The sequence below is a fragment of the Oscarella lobularis genome, chromosome 3, assembly GCF_947507565.1.
Source record: "Oscarella lobularis chromosome 3, ooOscLobu1.1, whole genome shotgun sequence".
Lineage (NCBI taxonomy): Eukaryota > Metazoa > Porifera > Homoscleromorpha > Homosclerophorida > Oscarellidae > Oscarella > Oscarella lobularis.
In genome coordinates this window covers 545,560-568,495 of record NC_089177.1, presented here as the reverse complement: position 1 = coordinate 568,495, position 22,936 = coordinate 545,560, and the positions used below count along the sequence as shown (strand labels likewise).

Genomic DNA, 22,936 nt, shown 5'->3' with positions numbered 1-22,936 from the left:
TCCGGGGCCTTTTCCGCGCGCGCCACGGGTTTTTCCAACCATGGACGTCTCCCTTGTACGCCTGTACGAAAGCAAAAAGACAGCCGAATTACGTCAAGCGACGAGTCGAGTTTCTATCGACGACGTAGGAGCTCGAAAACGCCGATTTTGTCGCTATTCTCATTCTCCTCGTCGCTCCAGATCGAAAAGCGTCTTCGCCGACGAGTTCTACACGATTCGGGAGATCCCGCGGCTTTTTTACGGGCCATATTTGAAGGCTCGTCTCGTCGAGGACCAGATTTCGGCATTTTATTGACGAAAAAATCTAGGTTCGCCTCGCGATCTTCCCGACAGTTTGATCCGATGCATTGCGGTATTCCGCTACGTCTCGGAGCTTTTAGACACCGAAGAAATTCATCCAAAGGCAAGAAAAAACCGCGTTAGTAAGAAAATTCAAAACGTTGTCCCTTCAGATCGCTTCGAATCTCGCTGCAATTCTAACTGAAGAGGTAGACTAGGTAGGTAGTTATATATACGTACTTATATATGTTGTGAGATTAGGTGGACTCGTTGCCGTCGTCTTCGTTAGTCAAACTGGCCCGTTTCTTTACTGAGGGTATCAAGACAGGCAAGTGTAAAAGGTGAGAAAACTAGATACACAGTGGGCTTAGGGAAGAATTATCTGCTTAGGAGTCTTGAACTGTTCGCCAAAATTCTGAACAACCTTAGTCAAGTGCCCACAGTTCAGGGCAAGAATAATTACTATTATCCCCATAGGGTAGTATATTAGATCTGCCATTTAGATGATTGTCTTGAGTGTAGTGGGCAAGAATACAAGTGCCGCCTATTGGATATTGTCTGTAATCTCGACTGGAGTTCTACAGCGGGAATTCATTTAGCTACCATGTTCAGGTAGGGTTGGGTTTGAAGACATACCTTATATATTGTGACGTTTTGGTGCTATCAGGGACGTGTCTTTATCGACAGACGAGCTGAAGGCTATCATCGTAAAAGCGTTGCAAATGCTGAAGGAGGTCGACATTAATGAAGTCTCGCCACTGGTCTATCAACTTCTGCTTCTCTCGTCGAAAGTAGGACGACCAATAGATTAATTATAATTAGCAGAGACTCCAACGACATGAGTGATTCATTAGGGACACAAGATACTTGTCTTTGAAGGAATTTCCGCCTTTTTTGTGGCAATGGATTCACAGGCCAGAAGTGAAATGGCGTCAGAGTAAGTCACATGAAGAAATGCGTCTACTTTGCAGGGAAACTTGACTTTGATCTCACAGTGTGGATGTATCAGCTTTGTCAGTGGATCAACTGCGTCACGCCGAAGGCAATTGCATTCTCCACGTCGTATTCGCGATTAAACAAGACCAGGCAAGTGATTGTGGAAGCAACAGACGTTGCAAATGATAACGCTAGTCCTTATATAGGACAGAGGTAGAGAGTTCATCAAGTATCTCAAGGTTTAAAAATCAAACGGGGTCGTCGACCCGTGGGAGATTTTTTCGACGTTAATTTCTAGACTTGTCAGCAGCAGTCGTGCGATGCTGCTTTGGCACCGTTCACTTTCACGCTCGCTCTCGCCATTGCCAAAATCCAACACTTCGAAGAACCTGTACACGTCACCAATTATAATTGGAAAGAAACTTCCCATAGCGTTTCTCTTACGTGCAGATATTTGATTGTCTCAAGGCTGCCGTCACGACATGCTTCAAAGACAAGGATAAGTATAGGACATCGAAGTGGATACAAGGTACGAAGATCGGCGTATGAATCGATCTCTGGCTAAGTAACTTTGGTAGAGAATTTCTTTCCTCCGAAGGACATCGAGGCATTGCTTTTGGAAGCGGTTCAAAATAGGTTAGGTCCGTGTCATTTTTAGTTTTCTTTTGAATTTTTTTGGGTGAGCAGTCGCTTTGGCTGGGACTATGTCAGTCAGGGTCTGATTCAATTTGGCTTTCTTCTCATGGACAGTTTCAATGCAAAACCGACTGCAGGTAAAAGTATAATTCCCCTTCAAGGGAACACTTTATCTTCAAAACGACGATCTTTCTAGAGCGAGCAATCTCCTCCCTTCGCTCCTCTGCTTCAGAGCGAGCGTGCTCTCTTGGTTCGAAATTGCTTCTAGAGACGTTTAAAGTGAAGTTTTGATGGCCTTGTGAGATAGATTTCTGTGCAACGTCTCTTTTTTTAGACACAGGATATCGTACGCGGCGATATTCTTGAATTGGCTATGAATCGAATCATTTCTGGAGCCGCCCATTCAGTCAAACCGTTTTTGGGTACGATAGTAATAAATTTCTCGTTCTTTTGTACTTCTGAAGAAAAGGCTTTGATCTCATTTTTGTTTGTAATACTGTAGACTTGCTTGCCTCGTTGGTCGAGTCTGCTCCCCAGTTTCTGCTAGGCTCGATATCAAAGGTGAAACGACGCATCTCTTTGACGTGGATGATGATGGGGGAAGTCGTCTTTTAGATTAGGGAAACGTTTGATCATTTGGCACTTCTCCCGGTTCACACAGCCAGAGCCTTTTTAAAAGCAATCGAAGTAATGCTAGAGGAACAAAAAAATCAACGGTAGTACGTAATGATTGTTTCCTCTAAGCCACTCCTGAAGTTCAGTACAAACTTAAGAGATTCCCTTATGCTTGTGCTTAGAAAATCTCTTTTTGCCAGGTAAGATACTAAATGACCGCAATAGAATATTGACCGTTACTGAAATATGAAGGCAAAGCGATGCAAGGAAGATAGCCGTTATGGGGTATCTGATCATACTAGAAAAATTCAAGGTACACGCAGCTGCTGTTTATTTACGTGTACTATGATCTATTTCTTGTGCTGTATGTAGCTGATTGGCTCGGCTCCTCCCAGTAGTCAATTGTCACAGTATTCCGCTTCGCTCTCTTTGAGCCAGGTACTGCAGAAAACCCCAGAGTTGACTTTGCGCGATCTTTCTCACTAAAGGTGGCTGCTGATGTACATCAGACTAGCAACAGCGCTGGAAACGAGACGCTTTGCTTAGAAGTACTAGGCATTTTGAGGCGATGCTTCACTCATCAAAGTGACGTCAGAAAAGTATTTTATGCGGTATGTTTGATCGCAATTCCGATTGCTAGTGTCTGTGACTTTTGATTCTAAAGGGCATTGACAGCGTAGCCAAAGTGAATTCTCAGCTTGGCCCAGCGGTTTTGCAACTTCTTCTACAGCACGTAATTTTACTTGAATTCTTCTTTTTTCCAAGTGGATATAGAGATCTTTTTTATTATTAAGTTTCGACGATACTACGAGCCAAACGAAGACGTACCGCTTCCTCTTAAACTGGCCTCTTGCGTTTCAAAGGACGGGAAAGAACTGAAGTTTATTGAGCCATTGGTGATCGAGATAGAAGATCTTGCAAACTAATAGGACTTGAGATGTTTAGGCTCAACTGCTCAGCTGCTTTCTGACGTGCTTGGTTCAGTATTTCCAAGAGAACGATTCTGACGAGGGGGACGAAGAAGGCATCGCCGTCTTTTCACGAAAAATCGCGATTTAGATTGGTTTGTTATTATAGGAACGTTTGGCGACGCAAATGTCGATGCCTGTCGAAAGGTCGTCGTTTCTTTGACGAAACGCCTTATGAAATGCGAATTGGAAGATTTAGGATTGGTGGGTACAGTATGGGATGTCAAATGAAATCATTTTGACTTGAGGACTTAGGATAAGACTTCCGACTTTTCGCCTGCTTCTGAAACGGGCGCGACGAATTTATTCTTTGGGCACCAGCTGTTGGGCATATACGAAGTGGGGAGGGTCTCTGGGACGCGTTTCATTTCACGACTAGCGTTCTCGGTAAACAGGCTTTGTTGGAGTTTTCGTTCGTAAGCGGCGACTTTTCCGTTCAATCGTCGGAGACGATGCTTCAGCTTTTCTGTCGATACCAGACGCTTGCAGCGACGCTGAAAGCGAAGCCGCCTGGAGGAGGTGCGCTGCTTGTGTTTTTTCGAGCTTCTGCTCTTTGACTTGCAGTAGGGAAAAAAGGACGGCCGACTGCTGCGCCGAAAACACTACCTGCGCCTTCTACTCTTCTTTCTTTGAATTCTGTGGCTGCTCTTCTCAATGCTTTGTTCTGGTGAGATTGATGGGCTTGCTGTACTGTACTCTGTGCGTGATTTGCTTTTTCAAAAGTGATCGATTGCCTAGTCATCATCAGTCGTTGTCATTGCTCAGAGAGTCTGCCCCATTCGTGATTCACATAATGGGAGCGGCAGCTAGTAGCATTAAACAGGTACCAGGGATCTCTTTTTAATGTCTATAGGAGCAAGCACTTCCTTTTCAGATTCGTTCCACTGGCTTTCCTGAAGAGGCGTCATCGCTTGGCTCTCGAAGCATTTTCAAACAATGCTGTCTACTGGGAAGGTAAGATATTTATTCTTTCATCATTGTTTTATATACATTTTCTAGGAGTTTATGCAATTTTCTCACAGACCCTGACGAAATTGTCTCAGAACTAAGAGAAAAGGCATGTAGAAGTAAAAGGAGTATTAGCTATATACAATGACTTTACAGGAGAAGTCACTGAGCCTATTGGCACTTGAAGGATACTGTGACCTAGTTAGCGCTATCTGCATTCACTTTCCACGCCAACTCGAGGATTTTCTCACCGCTTCTGCTGTATCAGACGCACCCGACTTTCAGCAAAAAATAATCAGGCTTATCAGGAACTTTCAGGTAGGGAAACGTAGCAGTGCAGGTGCAGGTGCAGTGACGCTACCGTAGAAAATAATACTGGGGTTTGTACGCGGTGGCGACGAGGGAGGCCGTCATGGAAAGGAGGTTCAGTTGATGGTAAATCTCGTCGGAACGTTGGCTGATAAATTGGAGAAAGAAGGTCGCGAGGCGAGTGCACCACGCCTTAGGATTGAATGCCTATTAGTGTACGATTGCAGTTGGCTCAAGTTCAAGCGTGGTTTCAAAAGTTCTGCACGGAATTTACTTTAGGTTGGTTAGAAGTATGGAATTTGAATTGCCTGAAGGTTTTTTAGAGGATTCAAGTCTCGTCAAAGTTGTCCTTAATCTGCTATTGAGCACGACCCATCAGGAGAAGTCCGGCACTTCCGTAGTAAGTTGTTCGTCTCCTTGGGTCATTTTTCATTTGCCTGTTGTTTTTCAGGTTCGCAAAGTCGCCCAGGACATCCACAGTCAGCTGGGAGACATAGACGAGGTCGATAACTCATGCTATTTAAAAAAAAAACCTGTCTTTTATTTACGTTGTTCTGCAGGACGTTGATGTGGAAGATCGCACTCATCTTTCACTTGTGACGCCGTCAGCAGCTCCGACAATTGCGGTAGGCAGTGCGAAGCAAATAGTTGCGCAAAATAATTAAGTAGCTTACTCGTAGTTGGCTGTTATCACTTACTTAGACGGCGTAGTCAACGAGGTGGATTGGGCACTTGGTAAACTAAAATCTCTTTTAAAATCAAAAGGCAGGGTCTTCTCCATAACAAACGCAATAGTAAACGCTCATCTAATTAATTTTTAAATTAAGATGAACTAGAGGATAAGCGAGAAACAATGGAAAGTGCTGTTTGCATAAGATTGGGTGGAATAGTTGTGAGTCTTCACGAAATGACCCAATCCGCTTTACCGCTCGGTCCTTGCACGGAGTCTCTCCTGAAGGTGCGCAGCCAGGGCTGAGGCTGGCCTTTGACCTATCTGAAAATGCGCTACTTTAGATTTTGACGAAAGTCTACGCGTCGCTCGGCTCAACGACGAAATACGTTGGTTCCGACCGATCTCTCTTATACATCCTATACATATAAGCCTTTTTTGCAGTGCCTCATGTTGTATACTCAGCATGTGAGCGAGTTGCCTACGCAGTTTGAAAAATTGGTCGGCAACGGATCAAGGCATTTTTTCCCGCTGACTTTCTATTGCTCCTTTAGGTGAAACTAAGCGCGACTCACCTGCAGCCGCAAGTCTACGGACTTATTACGTATATACAGGTTTGTCTTGTCCACTTTTGGGGTGGAGTGGGGGTTTCAGTGCGCTGTAGGCGGCAGAGTCGCGCGATCCCGACTCCCATAAAGGAAAGAATAAAAAAATGAAAGCACCTCAACGTGGACGTGTGATGAGAGAAACCCGAATAATCCCCAACCTTATATACAGCGTGGAGCAATACGAAAAATTTCTAATTCAGCTATCGTCTAAATCTAAGGTGACGCTTTAATGAGTTGCTTTTTTCCTGACGAAAGCCGGTTGATTCGCTGCAGACTAATCTTATGGAGCATTTCAAACGAAGTACTGCTCGCGATTTTCGCATCAATACAACGACCCTCGAGCAGGCTCTTAATCAGCAAGAACAGGAGCTTGATCTAGACGAGAATCAAGACGTAATTGACGAGTATAGCCATTAATGTATAACTTAGTCTTTCCCCAGACGACACGGGGAGATGACGCGGCCACTCAACCCTCCTCTGTTCCTCAGGCAAGAGGCAGGAAAAAGCAACGCGATCGCGCACAAACGACGGCATCAAAACGTCACAAGGCAAGCCAAAGCCCATCGTTTTAAAAAGACCAAAGACAACTACAGTTTATTAGCAAAGTACGTACACTATATACAGTATCTATACTTAAGAGTTCTTCATTACTTTCCGTTTGCGCTTCTTTATGTATTGCTTAGTCTCGTTCAGTGTTGTATAGTGATAGGTGGGTTGGGGAGCGAACGTTTCGAATGATTTCAGCGAACGACCGGTGAACGTGCGAATGGATTCGAGCTGCTCTTTGGTCATGCTGTGCACCGCCAGCATGGAGGGCGAATAATTGACGAGAGCGTCAAGAACGACGGGATCGACGGTCAAGGAAGAAACGAACGGGGAAGACGAGGTGGATGCGAAGGGAGGTAACGCCGCGGTTGCTTGAATTCCAATATCAACAAACTCGCTTTGGGATTTAGGTTGAGCGTCTTTTTCCTCGTCTGCGGCTTTGGTTTCTGACGCGAAAGACGCCTCGTCGTCATCTTGGCTTAGGTCTTCTGCATCCGATTCAGTTTCATCCGAATCTCTGTAAGAATCAGATCTCTCATCCGTTTCATCGTCGTCGTCGTTTGTTCTATCTTCTGTTATGCGACTTGGCTCAGGTGACGATGAATCGTTCGTAAAAGAGTCCGAATAGTAATCATCGCCGTCTTCCTTCTCAACAGCTCTTGACAAAGACGCGTCATCGCTGCCTTCCTTTTCCTCTGTATCGACGCCTCTTGATGGAGATACGTCACTGATTATTTCCTCAACGTCGGACTCTTCCACAAGAGCTCTTGTAGCACCGAACAGAGACGGCACCTTATTATTTATTTTTACGTCTTCCTTCTGACCATCTTCAGCTCTGTTCTCAACTGCAGGACTTAGTTCGTCAATGGACATGACAACGTTCAGCCTTTCAGACGAAAGACTATCGTCCTTGTCATCACCAGTATCCGAATCAAAGCCTTCTTCGGTGATCTCTGTATCTTTGATGACGGCGCTCAATTCGTCCACTCCTTTCACTTTACTGGTGTAATTGAACGATGAGCTATCTTCAGTACTACTGCTTTCGCCACTGCTTTCGCTGCTACTAAAGCTGATGCTGAAACGGTCAGATATTGTGGCTTTCTCTAGCGTTTCGCCTTCCTTCTTTTGTTCATCTAGCATTTTAGACCAGTCGAGTTGCTGAGGCTGCGTTTTTGGGCGCACTCTTCGGCCTAGAGCGCTTGTGTACCGAGCCAAATCATCTTCGCCGTCGTCCAAATCACCCGTAGAGGCGTAATTTCGACCCAATTGTAATCGAGCTGTTCCTCTGCCACTCCTACCATCTAAAGAAGTTCGCGAAGACGTGCGCTTCATCGAAGAAAACAAAATCAAACTGCACTCGTATACGGGCCAGCATCAGGTTTCGACTCCCCGTATAAAGGCGTGTGGTTCCTCTGACCCCGTTGGAAGAGAGAACGTGCACTATTCTTATAAAGAACGGTCCTAGTTGTTGAAATTCACGCCAAAATGAGTGCTCTGGCTTGAAAAACGCTCTGTGCTAGCGGAATGTCTTACAGTGGGTGTGCCATTAGAACGTACGCTACGTTTGCGGGCTGCGGATGAAGTTGATCGCGCTCAAACTCATTGCCGCGGGATTTGCAGCGTTCGTAGTTGCTGCGGCAGTTTTTCCGTCGATCCTTCACTTCATACTTCGCCGAAGCGACTTCAACTTTACTCAACTCGTAAGTGCAGCGACTTCGCCGTGCCGCTGCGCATCGCTCCGACTGCAAACATCGAATTTTTTATTGCTGTAGGGAAATTCCAGCTGTGACGTCACTATTTCTGTCAACGTTTCAGCACTTCTTGAAACCGTGGAGATTACGTCAACCGGTGCTGGAGCTGCTGTTCTGCCCATTTCAGCACTCTTAGCTTCTATTGGCGAAACAATCGATTTGTCTCCGCTGACTCTTCAAAAAGCCATGAGCATCCTAGATATCGCTGAATGGCCGCCTTTTCGAAATATCAGCGTGTCGACATCCCAGCTGCTTGATCTCTACGCGCTCGTTTCGTCGCCACTGAGCCTAGACGAACGTTAGTAAGAAAAAAAAGGTGTAAGCTCCGTCCTAATTCTTTCTATTGCAGATGAACTGATCTGCCACAGGGACTTGTCTCCAAACGAAGACAAGCAGTGTTGCTATTTGTCATGTCCCGACTGGAATTTTCTCACTGGAGCTAGAGAGTTGATCAATAGAGCCTTCTTTGGAATTGAATTGGTTCTTGGAACCGTTACCATTGTCACTATATCAGTGGCAATTCTCGCAATGAAAACGTACTAATACTAAGGAATTATCAAATGCTATTCCTAAGAATGATGTCGTTGTTATAGGCGAAAGTTTCCTCACGTTGCTGTCGCCTGGTATCTAACGCTCTCGACCATCTTTCCAAGTACTAAAGGAGTCCTTCTTGTGATTGATAAATAAAATGTGTTTTAGTTTTTGTCGAAGCAGTCGGGCGACTTGTTGGTCGTCAAAGCGCAATCTGTTGCGGCAAAATCGATCTCTTAGAAGCCGTTCACGTAGCATCAGAAAAGTGTCCCTATTCAATTGTATTCGGTAGGATTATTATTATTTTTTGGAACGACGTCCGTTAGCTAGTCTCCTCTTTCAGCCATGTTTCACACATTTGCCTACGTATCCGCTATTCTATGGTTATCCGTGGGCTTCGTCAACCTTTGGATTGCGATTGTGCTCTTACGAAGCGATCTCTTTGCCGATTACAAGAATAGAATACACGCTATTGAAGCAGCCGTTGTTTGGGGAACGGCAGCGGTTTTCACTCTCGTCCCTTACTGGAGCCAAGGTGCTAAAGCGTACGGAAACCCTTATTTATGTTTCATTTGTCCCGACGTCAATATGTCACTTGGGTACTATTCTTTTATTTTGGCACAGCAGCTCGGCACTGCAGTGACAGGTTTATGTGCAACTCACGTTCTGTATACACTGAAGAAAAGGGTTCCGTCTTTTTTTCTCTGTGATGACAAGTCGTAATGTTTATTTTCAGGTCATCGAAAGAAGAGCCTTATTGGCTGAAGGAGGAAAGGCAATGCAAGCGTCTGGTGTGCGTCAATTGGAATTGATTGAGCGTCGGTTTCTCGTTCATCAAATCATACTATTTGTCGTGGCAGTCACTTTCCTTGTTGACTACATCATCGGTTCCTACGTCATAGCTGAAATGGATTTGGAAAAGGTTGTCTTGGATTACGTTACGTGCGTTTTTCTTCATCCGGACAAAGACTGCTCTCAAAAAGAACTGCTTCAAAATTTGCAATTTGTTCATATCCTAATCTACCGACTAAGTGTGATCGTTGCAATCGTTAGTCAAATTGTTTTCTTTTGCACTGCCAAAGATTTTCGAGAATTTTGGAAGAACGTAGTTGCAAAGTGCAGTCAACGGAGAAACGAAGAGACCGAATTGACTTCATACAAGTCTTCAAAAGCAGACAGACGCGGAGATATGTAATTGACGATGTGACTACTTATCGCTCAAAGAGTCAACTCATAAAAAGGTGTAATCGTACATTGAATTTTTACTGTGTTATCATCTTAGGTACACATTGAATAATTTTAACACGATTTCAAACTTCGCTGGAGGATAAAATCAGTGGACGAATAGGTATGAACTTTTGTTTGCTGGCTCGGCATAATCAACTCTTGCAAAACACGAGAGCGATGAAAGGCAAGGAAGTTTTTTCTGGAGGCAGGGTATATTTATATGCGCATGCTTATCATCCTTGGCAGTAGACTTCCGCATGGAATTAATCACGCTCAGGATCGTCGCTCTGGGAATCTGTGCATTTGTGCTTACCTTAGCGACCCTTCCGTCGATCGTCTACTTTTTGCTTCCCCAAAGCGAATTTGACTTGACTCAGCTGGTAAGAAAGCGCCTTCACTAGTGTTTTCCGTTGTGTAAGGAAGCTTATAGACTACAAGTAGTAATATTCGTCACGCGCTTCAAGAAATTGTCGTTATTCTGGCTACATTGCCAAGACTCTTATAATATTATTTTTACTGTAGAGTACTCGCAGCAGCAGTCGTTGGCGAAAATTAATCCGTGTAGTTGATCCGGTGTAGATCGTGAGAACGTATTGGGTGTCTGCATGGCGCTGTTCTCACATCGACACCGTGAAGGAAGGTGTCTGTTCCAATCCTATACATGGACCAGACGTTATTATGATACTTACAGTAATACCTGCGGTCATCGTCGCAATTCCGCCGCGAGGGCTATGATAAATAGGTGACCGCGATAGAGGGTCGGTAATGAATTTGTCGTAGGGAAATTCCAGCTGCGACACTACCATTCCTGTCAACGTTTCTGCACTTCTCGAAACTTTCAATATTAGGTCGACCGGTATTGGTGCTTTTCTGTCTGTTTCAGCACTCGTGGCCTCTATCGGGGAGAAGATTGAATTGTCTCCATTTGCTCTTCGAAAAGCAATGCGCATTTTAAATATTACTGAATGGCCGCCTTCTGAAAATGTTAGCCTATCAAACTCTCAGCTTTTTGCTCTCGTTACACTCGTGACATCACCACTAACTCTAGACAAACGTAAGACTATAAGAGCGTCAGACTAATAATGTCTTTAGAAAGCCTTGTTTGTAGATGAGCTGACTTGCAACAAAGACTTGTCTTTAGACGGAGACAAACAGTGCTGTTTTCTATCATGTCCCGACTGGAATTTTATCACTGGAGCTCGAGAAACAATAGCTGACGCCGTCTTTGGAGTCGAATTGATTCTTGGAGTCGTCGCTATTATCGTTGCGTCTATAGCAATGCTCTCAATGAAAACAGAGTAAAACAAAAGATGGAATTCCTTCTGTACAAAAAGCATTGTTTTAGACGTAAGTTTCCTCACGTTGTCGTCGCATGGTATCTAGCAGTTTCCTGCGTGATTCCTAGTAATGTCTTTTCGGCAGAGTAGCTTACGTAATAATGCAGTATAATACTTAGCTCTTGTCGAAGCAGTTGGACGACTTGTTGGTCAACGAAATTCGGTTTGTTGCGGTAAAACCGATATCTTACAAGCATCGGCTGCAGGATCAGAAAACTGTCCTTATACCATTATCTGCGGTTAGAGATTGTTTGTGCACTGTATATTTCAATTCTGTAGCGTTTCTCTTTCTCTAGCTGCAGTTCACACATTCATGTTTAGGTCCGTCTCTTTGTGGCTATGTGCAGGCTTTTTCAACGTTTGGCTTGCAATTGTGCGCTCCCGAGGCGATCTTTTTGTAGACTACAAAAACACTATACACGCTATCGAAGGAGCCATCGTTTGGGGCATAGCAGCTCTTTCCGCTCTTATTCCTTACGGGATCAGAGGCACCAAAGGATACCAAAACGTGCTTCTATGTTTTATGTGCCCAAGCGTTGATACGTCGATTGAATATTTTTCTATCACTGTGATCGACCAGGTTGCTGGTATGACGACAGGTTTCTTTGCAATTCACCTTTTGTATACGCTTAAGAAAAAGGTCAGATTATTTACTCTTGTTTTTATTCATCGTTGAAGCATTTGTTGTAGAGTATAGAAAGAAAACGCTTATTGGCCGAAGGAGGAAGGGCAATGCAGAAGTCTGGTGGGCGTTCGTTACAAATGATAGAACGTCGATTTCTTATTCATTTGACGGTGATGCTGATCACAGCAATCATATTCATTTTAGACTATTTTATCGTCTCCTACGTCACAACCAGCATAGATGTCGAGAAGATTGTTCGCGATTACATCTCTTGTGTTTTTCTATATCCGAACAGAAGCTGTTCTCGAGGAGAAACGCTCCAAAACTGGCAGTTCGTGTACCTCCTGATGTTTCGAATTGGCGTGATTGCCACTATAATTAGCCACATGGTTTTCTTTTACACTGCTAAAGACTTTCGAGTTTTTTGCAAGAATGTTTTTGTGAGGTGCTGCAGTCGAAAGCGAAACAAGGCCGCGACGAGCAGCGGCAAGCCTGAAGGCGACACTGCAGCTCAGAACGTGAAAAGAACCAGAGCAGACTGAGATGCGGCCGACAGCGACAAAACTTCACCACAGTTGATACTGCTAGAAAACTAATTGCATAGGGTATTACTGGCTCAAAAAGTATAGTCGGTGTATACGTGTGATTTAATCAGGGATACTAGACATCTAGTATCCCTGATTTAATTAAGTCAGCCACCCCCGGATAAAGAGCATGGCCGAAGCTGTTTCGAGCAAAGCGGATTTTGACAAGATTTCTATTGCTGCTGGGAGGTGAGATGAATAGAAACCAACGTCCTAAAGATAATTCAATACGTTAGCGGCTTACTGGTGGCCCACTTTTGGGCCGCTTGGTCGGAACCGTCCAAGTTGATGAACGAAGTTGTCGACGAGCTCGCCAAGGAGCATCAAAGCGCAAAATTCCTAAAGGTAATGCACCGAAAACTTGAAAATAAATCGACGATTGACGTCGTTTCTTGTTCTTCGTCAGATCGAAGCCGAATCCGTTCCGGACGTGACCGTCGATTACAACGTGTCGTCAGTGCCGACGTTCGTCTTTCTCCGATCTGGAAAGGAGGTCGATCGTCTCACCGGAGCCAATGCGCCAGAATTGTCGAAGAAAGTTGCTCAGCACGCCGGCGTCGTGGCGGAACCGAACGAGGTTTGTGACGAAGTTCTTTTCATCCGTAGTCGTTTCTTTTTGTCGGTGAATTTGCTGGTGGAATTTAGGGTTTGGATTTGGAGTCGCGTTTGAAGCAATTAGTTCGAGCAGATCGAGTTATGATCTTCATGAAGGGTACCGTAGAAGAGCCTAGATGCGGTGAGGGAGTTCATATTCTGCGTGTTTTGATGTCTCTTCTTATCACTGGTTATTAGGATTTAGTCGCAAAATGGTGAATTTGCTTAATGGCAAAGGCGTTGCATACAGTACGTTTAATATTCTTGCTGATCAGGCTGTGAGAGAAGGTAAGCCTTTTCTTCTCAATTATTGTTCAATGATGTCTCTTCTGTAGGTTTGAAAAAGTTTTCCAATTGGCCTTCGTATCCTCAGGTGTATATTGACGGTGAACTTGTCGGAGGTTTGGATATAGTGCAGGTAAGAAATCTCTCTACAGTGTCAAAACGCTCTCGTTGCATTATCACTGCTTTAGGAACTGGAGGAAAGTGGTGAACTGGATGACATGCTGCCAAAGAAAGTATCTCTTGAAGACAGGTGGCGTTATTCATTTTGGCATTTTGAAATTCTTTTTAAGGTTTAACCGTTTTTCTAGATTAAAGCAGGTGATTAATTCTCATCCCATAATGCTCTTCATGAAAGGGTCGTCTGATGTAAGAAATGATAATCTCTTTTAGTTAATCATCAATTGCTGTATTTTGATAGGCTCCTCGGTGTGGATTTAGTAAGACTATTTGTGGTATTCTCAATGAGACTGGGTACAAAGTCAGATCGATATCATTTAACTTTATATAAAGTCAATTCTTTTAGTGTGAAGTACAGTACGTTTGATATTTTGCAAGATGAAGAGGTTCGACAAGGATTAAAGAAATACTCCGATTGGCCATCGTATCCACAGCTCTACATCAAAGGCGAGCTGATTGGTGGACTAGACATTGTGAAGGTTAATAAAAACATAAGATAAAGCAACTGGCTAGGTCTAGATTGTTTCACAGGAACTCAAAGAGAGCAACGAGCTGCTTACAGTTCTGGAAAGCAAGTAGATGACTAGATTCTGCATGTACAATATACTCAGAGTTGTTGAAGTATCTATATCGGTTGACATACGTTGTCCGGGACATCGTTGGAGTTTAAAAGTCTTTTAGGGATGGCAAGGGAGACTCCATCGGGATCCAGCTCACTTACCTACCATCTCGAAGACATTTTCGCTGACCTAAAAGTTCAATTACAGCTCCAAGACGACGACAGAGCGAAAATCGATCGTCTCCCGGGCTCAAAACCCCTCCTTCATCTCCTAGACGAAGCCGCTCGCTTAGTGAAGACGAAGCAAAATCTCGACGAGGCGTCGACTCGCGTTGACGCGGCGCTCGATTTCATCTGGGAAAAGCTGAACACGGGCTATTGGAAAGACGTCGAAATGGGATGGCGAATCGCCTATTCTCACGCGAGCCTACTACGAACGATGACCACGTGCGTAAACGCCATCGTCGTCGAATTGGAATCGATTCGGAAGGCGTTAGAAGCGTGCGATCGCGGCTTATTGATGGGAGCTCCCATTCAGGACGATCTGCTCACCAAAGTAGCATCGAGACTCAACGCATTCATACGCGCAAGCGAGACGAGCGAATCGAAACGCTATAGGCTCGACGAAGGAGATCGAAACGCCGAGCCGGCGTCGATCGGATACCAAGGAAAAGGATCGACTCTCGAACGAATTCGCGTGCCCTCGTTGCACTCGTTTCAAACGCGATATATGAATCGAGAGCAGCCAATCATCGTCGAGGGTGCTATGACTCACTGGCCGGCACTTAGGCCCGCCCCCAACGATCGCCGATGGACGCTGGACTATATAAAACGCGTTGCCGGTTCGCGTACTGTTCCCGTCGAATTGGGCGCTCGATATACCGACGAAACGTGGGGACAATCACTAATAACGATGAATGAGTTTATTGATAAATACGTAGCCGGTGGAGAGTCCGTGGAAAAGGGCTACTTGGCTCAGCATCGTCTATTCGATCAAATTCCCGAACTCAAAAGAGATATATGTATACCGGATTATTGCTGTATCAGTAGTAGCGACGATGACGTCGACGTCAACGCTTGGTTTGGTCCCCAGGGAACGGTATCGCCACTTCACTATGATCCCAAGCGGAATCTGTTGGCTCAGGTCGTGGGGTCCAAGTATGTGCGACTGTACGAGAAATCGCAGACGGACTTCTTATATGCTCATCGGTCGGATATGTTGAAGAATACGAGTCAAGTCGACGTGGAGTGCGTTGACGTAGCAGAGCATCCTTTGTTCTGCGATGCTGTCTATTGGGATGGTGTGCTAAAGGAGGGCGAGATGTTGTACATACCGCCGATGTGCTGGCACTTTGTAAAATCATTGAGCGTCAGCTTTTCGGTAAGTTTTTGGTGGGAATAAAACCTCGAAGGTACTGCTTACGTAGACTACGGTGTTCCTGTGCTTTTCAGTGGACTCGGCGGACAGCAACTTTCGCTGCAGCAATCAGGTAACATAACATAAAAAAACGTGCACCAGATACATAGATGCACCCACTCAAAAAAATCGTCTTAGTTGTTATTTAAACAGAAGGCGATACAGAAAACAATTCCGTCACATTCATTTGAATGAACGGTCTAAATTGAACATCTCAGTTAGTCCCATTCGCTATTCCCCAGAGTTATGCAGTTTACCTGTCGTAAGCGAAAGGAGGCCCCTTTTCACTGTCGCCCTTTGCATTCGAAACGTAGAGCATCATATTTGTCAAATCGTAGACGGCAACGTGGGTATCGCCCGATTGAACGACGGGAAGAATTTCGTGAATTGTGACATCGGCGCTGATGTTGCCATGAAACTTCTTCAACTGTTCTCCTAAGACTTGGGTATAGCCAGGACACAGCCAATCCATTCCTTGATCACAATCAAAATACTGATTTAGTACTACCAGTATTTATCTTTGTACCCCAGTAAACAATATTTTCAATCTTTGGATGCCAATCTGCTTCAGGTTTCAGATTTGTGTCCGTGTAAAAGTTTGCCACGGAAGCCGAGTATTCAACTCCTCGAAATTCAGATGACTGCGCGAAAATTAGCGAAAGCCAACACTAAATAGCGTATATCTAATCACCTTTCCGTCTCCATATCCTAGGATCAGAGAACACGTGCGTTCAACGCTTGAAGTCCTATTCATTGCGCCGGCCAAGTCTTTCTCAAACTGAAGGATATCTCTCAAGAAGTACTAGAGAACCAACTAAATGAAAGAATAACTAAAATTTTAGATATGCATGTACTGTGAATGGAACGCCAAATCTTGAGTCGGAGCCAAAGGAGTCGTCCGGAAAAGAGACGCCAATTTCCGATATGGCCATTTGATTGGCTGAAATTCCCGTAATCGATCCAATCCAGCCAGTCCAGCCAACATTGACAAAGTCATAACCGTTTCCCGATCCAGGTGTCGGATGGTAAACGGTGATCTGAGGATGATTTCTAAAAGGGCCTGTAAGAAAAGAAATTCAATTCAATTCATCTGGATACATGTCAATATACCATCGATGTTCCAGTCCAGAGCTCTGAGCTGGAGAAGCTTTGACGGAGTATTAGCTACAGCTGCTCCCCACGCGCCAAACATGGAGCAGTGACCTTTCCTGCCAAAATCAGGTACTCTTTTTTCAGCATTTGATTTTGCCAATCCTACGTTAGTTCCCCAATCATGTGAATTCTTTCCAATGTCTAAGGAAAGAATTTCTCAAAGGTTTTGTCAGTTAGTAGTCAAAGTCGATTATGACCTTGACGTCGACTCCTGAACTGTCGGCCAATCCCTGCAGTTCCTCATAAAAATATTTTCCTAAAGAAGCCCGTGTCATCATAGTACGTGAGAAGAAAAGTTGCTTAGTACCTGTAAAACGTTTGGTCGCTACAATTTCCAAGTCAAGCGCAGCTTCCAAGCTAAAGACAGGCGACTCGAGTTTTTGTGGCGTTTCAGCATGCTGCTTACCCTAGATTAGCAACGTCTTTCAAAAACCACGATTGCAATTTTAAACTCGGCACTGACGAATTGACTGCCTCCTCCTAATTAATTAATTAATTAATGATATCATTACTTTTTATTCTAGTTCTTTCGTTTACCACTTGCTCTTCCATGTAGGCCCATACTGCAGCAAAAAACGACGACACCTCTTCCTTCATGAGCGTGCCTTGAGCTACGCCCATCTCGTAAGGAGTTCCTGATGACGGCGGAATATTTTGTGACCGCGGTTTTCACTCTTTTTCCTACCCCACAGATGCACCAGAGCCGTTTCTTCGTCTTGTTCGCCGACGCTATACAGCTTGGCATTTTTCACGCTCCGAACGAAGCGCGGCGCTCCGGTTTGTATCGGATTCGAATTAGGACGCGCCGTCGGCGACGGCTGCAACAACGAAGACGTTGCAAAACGTCGCTAACAGATAGAATTCACCTTTCCGTGGCATTCAGACGCGCCGGAAGCGCCGAAAACGAGGAACAGAAGTAGCAATGTCCAGCCCATCTTATCACGTGACAATCGAGTACGTTAGAACGTTCCTCTCAGAACGTCGTCAGCTGAACGTAAGAAGCAGGCGAAAGATAAGCCAAAGCGAAACAGCGTTGTGCACAGATGAAAGATATAGATAGAATCTGGTGCTTACGGCTGCGTTAGAATCACTTTTGTGCGCCATCCTCAACAATTGAAGTAACCCTAGAAAGGGTATATAACCGAGCGCGAAGCAGTCATCGTTATCGCTTCTCGGCCTTTTGGCTAAGATCAAGTGTAGTATCTGTTCTTCTCAGTTTAATCTCTGAGACGCCGGGCATCGCCCGGCTCCAAGATTAACTTAATCTTTGGAATTAGAGATGAGGAATGCAGCTTGCTGCGCCTCTCTCGCGCATCGTCCCGGTTTTGCACTACCTCCGGGCTCGGTGCATCCCCTCGGGGGAAAAAATAAATGTCTAAAGAAAGAAATCTGAACACCAAGTACTGCAGCAAATTTACTTGTACGGGAGCTGCTGATGCAGTCCTATTACATGTACTCTGATCACGTGCTTCACGTCCCGTACTGTAGCTGCTTCGACGCCTCGAGCAGGAGATTTCTCTCGAACGCTCCTCATCGATACCGGAGACTCCTCGGCTCATTCGGGTTCGTTTTCTACACACTGACGCATCCAGTTTAGCATGAAGCTCTTTTTAGATTGCGCTCGAGCGAGCATGCGGCTGTTCGCTGTTGCAAGAGGTTGCTCTTCGCTGTTCGGAAGCCGTGCCAAGCTTGAGTCCAAGGTATCTGGAGTCTTCCTTCTTCGCAAGCCTTTGTAGCGTTTTTCTCCGCTCGTTTCCCCTTAGGGGACCTCGGCCGTTTTGAGTGTCGAGTTTCTCTGACATCGCATGTGCGCGACGTCCTTGAGGAAGGGGCTCATGGAAATACAGAGCGTCCCGATTGCATTCTGAATCGCCGGAGCTACTTGCAGGCAAGCGAATTGCGTCGCGTTTCGTCGCCTCTGACGTCGTCGTCTTGGCAGCACGGGGCTCGTTCATCCGCAAATGGAAACACTGGAAGAACATGACGACGTTCCAGAGCGAAACGAGCGACTTCGACTCAACAACGGCATATGGCGTTCGTGGCATTTGCAGTGTAAACGACGTAGAAAGCGTCGTCGCGAAATCGTTTTGTTTCTTGTTTCGCGCACAGATCTAAAGGGAAAAAAATCGTTTTGTTTCTTGTTTCGAGCACAGATCTAAAGGGACGCAAGCCGAAGTTCTGCCAATTCGTCACGCCGCGACTCGACTCCATGCAGCACAGCGAGCCTTGCGCCGACGTCTCACGTCATTTTCGTCGGCGTCGTCGGCGTCGAAGACAATGATGGCGAGGAAGAAGAGAACTTTATTTCAGTTGCATGTTTGTTTTTTGTTTTTTTTCGCGAAAGTAGACTTGCTTGCATGCGCTTTTGATCTCCAGAACTAGTGGAGACAAAAGCAGCCTGTCGTGAGACTTCGGAATTCTTTCGCGCGCGAAGTGTTCCACCGCATCAGCGTTCGACCATCAGGTAGCCATATTAGACAATAGACAGCATTGTTTGTTATTAACGTTCGTTTTTTTAGGAGTCGGGGTCCTGAGCATGACCCCGTAGGTAAAAACTGCTCTCGCCCGGGGTCCTGAGCATGACCCCGTGATCAAAAACTGCTCGTAAATTGAAGGGGAGGGACGGTCAATTTATTTAATAAATTTGAAAAAAATGCACAGAGTTTCCCTTCGCGTTTCATGCATGGGCAGTTTTGACGGGGTCATGCCCAGGACCCCCTGTGAGGCAGTTTTTGATGACGGGGTCTTGCCCAGGACCCCGATGCAGCAGTTTTTAATGACGGGGTCATGCCCAGGACCCCAATCCTGAAAAGAAACAGTTAGCCCAATAGGAGGCAATGAATTTGCTTACCAGAGAAATCCTTGGATGGAGAGACTGAGACTGATGTGTGTCTGCACTGTCATCTGAAACGAGTGCAGGCACGTTTTCGATTTGGGCGTCATTCTCCTAGGAAGACTACAATAAGGATGTAGTCTCTCCGTGGAGATTCACGCCGTGAAATTAGGCAGTTTTTCTGCTCTGGGCCGCACAATCGCTTCAGCAATTGATATAGGCCTGCCCAGGAGACGTTGGCCGTTTAGACGTTATTGCCTCATACCAAAAGGAGGCATACAGGCAGTTTAAGGTGATTGCAGCTATAATTGAGCTACAAATCACCGCGATCCGGTAGTTGGACCGACCCGTCCTGCCGAGGACGTTGGAACCGCGGTCAACCTCTTCTTCACACCAAAGAGAGAAAAGGAGTTGGAACGATAATCACCTTCATTCAGTTCCAGTCAGGTGGATCTACAAAATGCCAAAATTTACTATTTGAGGCCAATTTGAGACCGCAAGGAATCATACGGACAACTGTAGCCCCCTCTGTCGTGAATTGGAGGCTAGGATAACGCGCAAAAGCATGAACGCGACCCTGGAACAAAGTTTGATGGTTCGAGGGCCCCCGCTCGAATCCCTTTCCCTGCAAATCAGCCGGAGTACAAGAAGTCGTCTTTTTGAGCACCGATCGGGCTTCTGTTGGCCTACGTTCGCCTTCGTTTCGTTCCGTGCTTGAAAACAGCGTGGCTGAGCGTGCGCTACCTAGATTAGATAAGGCGAAACACAGCTTTTCTGACCTTATTTTCATGGCGTGAACTTCAAATTATTTCGCGACGTGTACCAAAGCAAAAATATGACGTCACAAATTATGAGCACGAGGGCGCTATGGTGTAGCTTGTGACAAATGAATGACTCCACTATGCAAAAGAAAGACATTGAAATGAAAAAAGAACGTCCGACGTTTTTTGGTTGTCGAATCAAATAAGCTCGACGTAGTTGGCCGGAAACATCCCAAAAGATCCATCAGGGGCACGGCCCTTCCACCAACCTTCATCAATTTGTTCAATTTCCGTTATGACATCATCAGGATCAAACGAGATCTCGGTGTCATCGGCTAGAAAAAAGCAACGCAAAGTAACCAACGAGAATTACCAGAGAAAAGATTCCATACTAGCTTGGTAATCATAAACAGCCCGAGCAGACTAAAACAAAGAGATAAATCTATTATATAGAATATCTGTATCCACTCACTTGGCTTTCGTCTCCTCCTCCTCCTCCTCCTTCTTCTTTCGGTTCAACTGTATCGTACAGGCCATCGTCTGCTTCTTGCTGAACGGGCTGCTGCTCATCTACGTCATCGTAAAGAGCCTCTTCAGGTTCATCAGCTGGAACTGCAGCGGCTTCTGGTTCAACGTTTCCGTACATAGCCTCGTCCGGCTCTGGCTCTGGCTCCGGTTCGGGTTCAGGTTCAGGTTCAGCTTCAGGTTCAGGTTCTGCTTCCTACAATACATATAGATATATAGATATATACCGTAAACGCATGTTTAATTAACCAGTTCTTCTTCTGCCTGCTGGGCTGCTTCCTCCGCCTGAGCTGCCGCTTCTTCCGCTTCGCGAGCAGCCTCTTCAGCCGCCGCAGCTTCCGCTTCGGCCTAATACATATATTCCAAACGCTCTAAGATTCGTTCTCAGGGCCACTTACTTCCGCTTCCGCTTCGGCGTCCCTCTGTCGACGGGCCTCGTCTACGGCTCTCCTCGCATCTTCGGCGGCCTGTCTGGCTCGTTCGGCTTCATCTTGAGCCTCGCGCGCTTCGGCCTGCCGTTCGGCGACCGTTTCCTTCGTCTGACGAACTGCAGCTCCAATGGCTTGACGTTCCTTTTAGACACAAAGAGATTTCAGTATTGACTTGTATGTATGTTTTTTGTCTTGGTTTTCTTACCTCTTCTCTCTGACGTCGCCGCGATTCCTCTGCTCGTCTCTTGTCTCTTTCCGTCTCTGCGTCCAGTTCCTCCATTCTGGCCTTGTAGTGAGCCTTCTCATCCTCCTGTCGCCTCTTCAATTCCTCCCTCTCTTTCTTTCTGAAGAAACGCACGTCCAATTGTTATGGTAGTACAGTGAAATTCGAGAATAGAAATGTATTGCCTCTGCGTTTCAACTGCTTGAGCCCGTTCAGCAACTCTCTGATCACGACGAGCAGTCTCTTGGACCTAAAAAACACAGAATAGGTCAGATGACACTCCTCTTGCAAAGAGGACTATAGATGAGCCTAGGTCTGACCTCGCGTTCTTTTCGTTCCGCCTCCTTTCTTCGAGTCGCCTCAGCTTGAGCCTTACGATCAGCCACTCTTCTCTGCTCCTCGGCTTTCTATATCAAAAGACTGAATAGTCTCTCACAAGTCAACGTCAATTTTTAAAAATCCCAACATCTTGCGCAGCCCAGAACTCATCTCTTTTCTCTGGAACGATATCAGTCCGGGCGTCTGCCTTCTTATACACAGAACCCTGAAAAACGAAACATGTGAGGGTCATTGCTGAATTATGACGTCATAAAACGTTTTAGGCACTGCTTTAATTAACTTTTTGATTAATTAATTGAAAATTAGGAATTTCTTACCACGGGTCCTTGGGGCTCGACGGGTCGAGCTTTCTCCTTGTGGAAGCTGTAATTCGACCCGGACGACTTCGAAACTTTGTCGACGATCACGTCCGAGTCGAGATCGCCTTCGTTTCGCGCGTTGATCGTGACGTGGGCCCCCTAGAAAGCGGAATCGAGAGGAAATGCGAAAATCGACGGCACGGGCACCCACGTACGCGTAAAAACGACGCCACGTCGCGAACGTGTCTCTGACACACGCCCAGTCGCGAACTCGGCGCTCCTTCGGCGAACTGCGAGGAGAAATAGAGAAGGGGCCCCCTTTTGGGTGCACGATACGCTCACCCAATTGACGAGAACGAATTTCGGTAGATTCGTGTTCGGGTCGGTCACTTTGCACCAGGCATACTGAACTTTAGAGCCGTTTACTTCGTCGACGAGCTCGTCGAATCCGCCGTCTAAAGCGGAGGATCTCCTTGGGTTCTTGCACTCTTTCCAGGTCTTACCGCCCGTCGAGACGACTTTCAGGTCGTTCGACTGCTTGTCGTAGCCGAAAAGAGCCCTGCACATGCAAATTGGACGTGCGAAAGCGACGTCGTCCCTGTTTCAATACCAGTCGGTGTCCGACGAGTTGCTGATGACGTCTTCGTACGCCGCTTTGAGTTCTTTGCCGTACTTGGAAAGATTGACGGCCATTGTGAGTAAAGAACGATACGGCAGTCCGTAACGTCGTCACGTAATCTACGCTAATAGGGTATTCAACGCGAGCGTGGC

General features: G+C 45.8%; 7 protein-coding genes, 1 long non-coding RNA gene and 1 other non-coding gene across 12 annotated transcripts; 6 read left to right on the top strand and 3 right to left on the bottom strand.

Annotated features, from left to right (window-relative positions):
* The first annotated feature begins 1 nt into the window (after position 1).
* LOC136185175 (Fanconi anemia group I protein homolog) lies at positions 2–6,682 on the top strand. Of its 2 annotated transcripts, none has more exons than XM_065972251.1 (47): positions 2–124; positions 181–256; positions 309–403; positions 453–488; positions 541–620; positions 670–728; positions 783–891; positions 947–1,070; positions 1,134–1,216; positions 1,275–1,365; positions 1,422–1,454; positions 1,514–1,606; positions 1,666–1,744; positions 1,794–1,851; positions 1,903–1,988; positions 2,048–2,130; positions 2,186–2,273; positions 2,354–2,412; positions 2,467–2,538; positions 2,596–2,666; positions 2,719–2,779; positions 2,839–2,904; positions 2,955–3,077; positions 3,131–3,199; positions 3,261–3,362; positions 3,412–3,490; positions 3,544–3,638; positions 3,690–3,773; positions 3,830–3,953; positions 4,002–4,101; positions 4,158–4,257; positions 4,309–4,388; positions 4,434–4,491; positions 4,539–4,700; positions 4,749–4,868; positions 4,919–4,970; positions 5,018–5,091; positions 5,143–5,193; positions 5,252–5,317; positions 5,372–5,456; positions 5,519–5,649; positions 5,706–5,750; positions 5,806–5,862; positions 5,916–5,975; positions 6,026–6,187; positions 6,243–6,362; positions 6,410–6,682. In XM_065972251.1, exons 1-47 carry the CDS (start codon positions 41–43, stop codon positions 6,539–6,541), a joined length of 4,017 nt encoding a protein of 1,338 aa, XP_065828323.1. In that variant the 5' UTR covers positions 2–40; the 3' UTR covers positions 6,542–6,682. The 2 variants fall into 2 exon arrangements, with proteins under 2 accessions (XP_065828323.1, XP_065828322.1); XM_065972250.1 differs by having other exon boundaries at positions 5,015–5,091.
* LOC136185196 (uncharacterized) lies at positions 6,553–7,835 on the bottom strand. The gene has a single exon (XM_065972275.1). It carries the CDS (start codon positions 7,653–7,655, stop codon positions 6,603–6,605), a length of 1,053 nt encoding a protein of 350 aa, XP_065828347.1. The 5' UTR covers positions 7,656–7,835; the 3' UTR covers positions 6,553–6,602.
* A 93-nt stretch (positions 7,836–7,928) lies between these two features.
* On the top strand, positions 7,929–12,696 carry LOC136185089 (uncharacterized). Of its 3 annotated transcripts, XM_065972154.1 has the most exons (9): positions 7,929–8,215; positions 8,288–8,564; positions 8,616–8,802; positions 8,860–8,918; positions 8,966–9,085; positions 9,141–9,484; positions 9,534–10,208; positions 10,271–10,404; positions 10,455–10,798. In XM_065972154.1, exons 1-7 carry the CDS (start codon positions 8,093–8,095, stop codon positions 9,990–9,992), a joined length of 1,569 nt encoding a protein of 522 aa, XP_065828226.1. In that variant the 5' UTR covers positions 7,929–8,092; the 3' UTR covers positions 9,993–10,208; positions 10,271–10,404; positions 10,455–10,798. The 3 variants fall into 3 exon arrangements, with proteins under 3 accessions (XP_065828226.1, XP_065828225.1, XP_065828223.1); XM_065972153.1 differs by lacking the exons at positions 7,929–8,215; positions 8,288–8,564; positions 8,616–8,802; ... (2 more) ...; positions 9,141–9,484; positions 10,455–10,798 and adding exons at positions 10,805–11,078; positions 11,133–11,322; positions 11,370–11,428; ... (1 more) ...; positions 11,658–12,001; positions 12,052–12,696 and having other exon boundaries at positions 9,989–10,208; positions 10,274–10,404; XM_065972151.1 differs by lacking the exons at positions 7,929–8,215; positions 8,288–8,564; positions 8,616–8,802; ... (2 more) ...; positions 9,141–9,484; positions 10,455–10,798 and adding exons at positions 10,805–11,078; positions 11,133–11,322; positions 11,370–11,428; ... (1 more) ...; positions 11,658–12,001; positions 12,052–12,696 and having other exon boundaries at positions 9,989–10,208.
* On the top strand, positions 12,693–14,299 carry LOC136185106 (glutaredoxin-3-like). Its single transcript, XM_065972174.1, has 11 exons — positions 12,693–12,759; positions 12,807–12,915; positions 12,977–13,147; positions 13,216–13,306; positions 13,363–13,452; positions 13,500–13,582; positions 13,638–13,699; positions 13,758–13,815; positions 13,868–13,920; positions 13,973–14,105; positions 14,158–14,299. The coding sequence occupies exons 1-11, from the start codon at positions 12,701–12,703 to the stop codon at positions 14,203–14,205; spliced, it is 957 nt and encodes a 318-aa protein (XP_065828246.1). The 5' UTR covers positions 12,693–12,700; the 3' UTR covers positions 14,206–14,299.
* A 3-nt stretch (positions 14,300–14,302) lies between these two features.
* Positions 14,303–16,241, top strand: LOC136185094 (lysine-specific demethylase 8-like). The gene is made up of 4 exons (XM_065972161.1): positions 14,303–15,566; positions 15,613–15,675; positions 15,941–16,124; positions 16,174–16,241. The coding sequence occupies exons 1-3, from the start codon at positions 14,310–14,312 to the stop codon at positions 15,965–15,967; spliced, it is 1,347 nt and encodes a 448-aa protein (XP_065828233.1). The 5' UTR covers positions 14,303–14,309; the 3' UTR covers positions 15,968–16,124; positions 16,174–16,241.
* On the bottom strand, positions 15,610–17,719 carry LOC136185095 (protein dcd1B-like). Its single transcript, XM_065972162.1, has 13 exons — positions 17,621–17,719; positions 17,440–17,572; positions 17,292–17,389; positions 17,161–17,234; positions 17,062–17,111; positions 16,952–17,010; positions 16,861–16,895; positions 16,713–16,810; positions 16,457–16,662; positions 16,294–16,404; positions 16,129–16,243; positions 15,860–16,076; positions 15,610–15,802 (listed from the first exon to the last, which is right to left on the bottom strand). The coding sequence occupies exons 1-13, from the start codon at positions 17,687–17,689 to the stop codon at positions 15,748–15,750; spliced, it is 1,320 nt and encodes a 439-aa protein (XP_065828234.1). The 5' UTR covers positions 17,690–17,719; the 3' UTR covers positions 15,610–15,747.
* A 199-nt stretch (positions 17,720–17,918) lies between these two features.
* Positions 17,919–18,110, top strand: LOC136185554 (U2 spliceosomal RNA). Its single transcript, XR_010669570.1, has one exon. It is a non-coding gene; the product is annotated as a U2 spliceosomal RNA (small nuclear RNA).
* A 98-nt stretch (positions 18,111–18,208) lies between these two features.
* On the top strand, positions 18,209–19,418 carry LOC136185111 (uncharacterized). The gene is made up of 5 exons (XR_010669484.1): positions 18,209–18,317; positions 18,369–18,454; positions 18,518–18,642; positions 18,694–18,806; positions 18,908–19,418. It is a non-coding gene; the product is annotated as an uncharacterized lncRNA (long non-coding RNA).
* Positions 19,419–20,423: 1,005 nt separating this feature from the next.
* On the bottom strand, positions 20,424–22,874 carry LOC136185092 (drebrin-like protein B). Its single transcript, XM_065972158.1, has 14 exons — positions 22,776–22,874; positions 22,669–22,724; positions 22,508–22,620; positions 22,381–22,455; positions 22,184–22,324; positions 21,994–22,071; positions 21,848–21,934; positions 21,713–21,777; positions 21,510–21,648; positions 21,272–21,445; positions 21,123–21,221; positions 20,821–21,069; positions 20,741–20,771; positions 20,424–20,683 (listed from the first exon to the last, which is right to left on the bottom strand). Exons 1-14 carry the CDS (start codon positions 22,856–22,858, stop codon positions 20,547–20,549), a joined length of 1,527 nt encoding a protein of 508 aa, XP_065828230.1. The 5' UTR covers positions 22,859–22,874; the 3' UTR covers positions 20,424–20,546.
* Positions 22,875–22,936: the final 62 nt, after the last annotated feature.

Bases quoted from the DNA above. Each gene is read 5' to 3' on its own strand.
- LOC136185175 (XM_065972250.1), top strand. From the start codon at position 41: ATGGACGTCTCCCTTGTACGCCTGTACGAAAGCAAAAAGACAGCCGAA. The intron at 621-669 runs GTGAGAAAACTA...TTATCTGCTTAG, and splicing joins AAGACAGGCAAGTGTAAAAG to GAGTCTTGAACTGTTCGCCA. The intron at 3,639-3,689 runs GTGGGTACAGTA...TTGAGGACTTAG, and splicing joins AATTGGAAGATTTAGGATTG to GATAAGACTTCCGACTTTTC.
- LOC136185196 (XM_065972275.1), bottom strand. From the start codon at position 7,655: ATGCTAGATGAACAAAAGAAGGAAGGCGAAACGCTAGAGAAAGCCACA.
- LOC136185089 (XM_065972151.1), top strand. From the start codon at position 10,148: ATGAACTTTTGTTTGCTGGCTCGGCATAATCAACTCTTGCAAAACACG. The intron at 11,079-11,132 runs GTAAGACTATAA...CCTTGTTTGTAG, and splicing joins ACCACTAACTCTAGACAAAC to ATGAGCTGACTTGCAACAAA. The intron at 11,601-11,657 runs GTTAGAGATTGT...CTCTTTCTCTAG, and splicing joins TCCTTATACCATTATCTGCG to CTGCAGTTCACACATTCATG.
- LOC136185106 (XM_065972174.1), top strand. From the start codon at position 12,701: ATGGCCGAAGCTGTTTCGAGCAAAGCGGATTTTGACAAGATTTCTATT. The intron at 13,583-13,637 runs GTAAGAAATCTC...TCACTGCTTTAG, and splicing joins GAGGTTTGGATATAGTGCAG to GAACTGGAGGAAAGTGGTGA. The intron at 14,106-14,157 runs GTTAATAAAAAC...ATTGTTTCACAG, and splicing joins GTGGACTAGACATTGTGAAG to GAACTCAAAGAGAGCAACGA.
- LOC136185094 (XM_065972161.1), top strand. From the start codon at position 14,310: ATGGCAAGGGAGACTCCATCGGGATCCAGCTCACTTACCTACCATCTC. The intron at 15,567-15,612 runs GTAAGTTTTTGG...CTGCTTACGTAG, and splicing joins CATTGAGCGTCAGCTTTTCG to ACTACGGTGTTCCTGTGCTT. The intron at 15,676-15,940 runs GTAACATAACAT...GTCAAATCGTAG, and splicing joins ACTTTCGCTGCAGCAATCAG to ACGGCAACGTGGGTATCGCC.
- LOC136185095 (XM_065972162.1), bottom strand. From the start codon at position 17,689: ATGGGCTGGACATTGCTACTTCTGTTCCTCGTTTTCGGCGCTTCCGGC. The intron at 17,390-17,439 runs GTAGGAAAAAGA...CGCCGTCATCAG, and splicing joins GGCTCTGGTGCATCTGTGGG to GAACTCCTTACGAGATGGGC. The intron at 17,235-17,291 runs GTAAACGAAAGA...TTAATTAATTAG, and splicing joins CCTACATGGAAGAGCAAGTG to GAGGAGGCAGTCAATTCGTC.
- LOC136185092 (XM_065972158.1), bottom strand. From the start codon at position 22,858: ATGGCCGTCAATCTTTCCAAGTACGGCAAAGAACTCAAAGCGGCGTAC. The intron at 22,725-22,775 runs GTATTGAAACAG...TTGCATGTGCAG, and splicing joins AACTCGTCGGACACCGACTG to GGCTCTTTTCGGCTACGACA. The intron at 22,456-22,507 runs GTGAGCGTATCG...TTCTCCTCGCAG, and splicing joins AATTCGTTCTCGTCAATTGG to TTCGCCGAAGGAGCGCCGAG.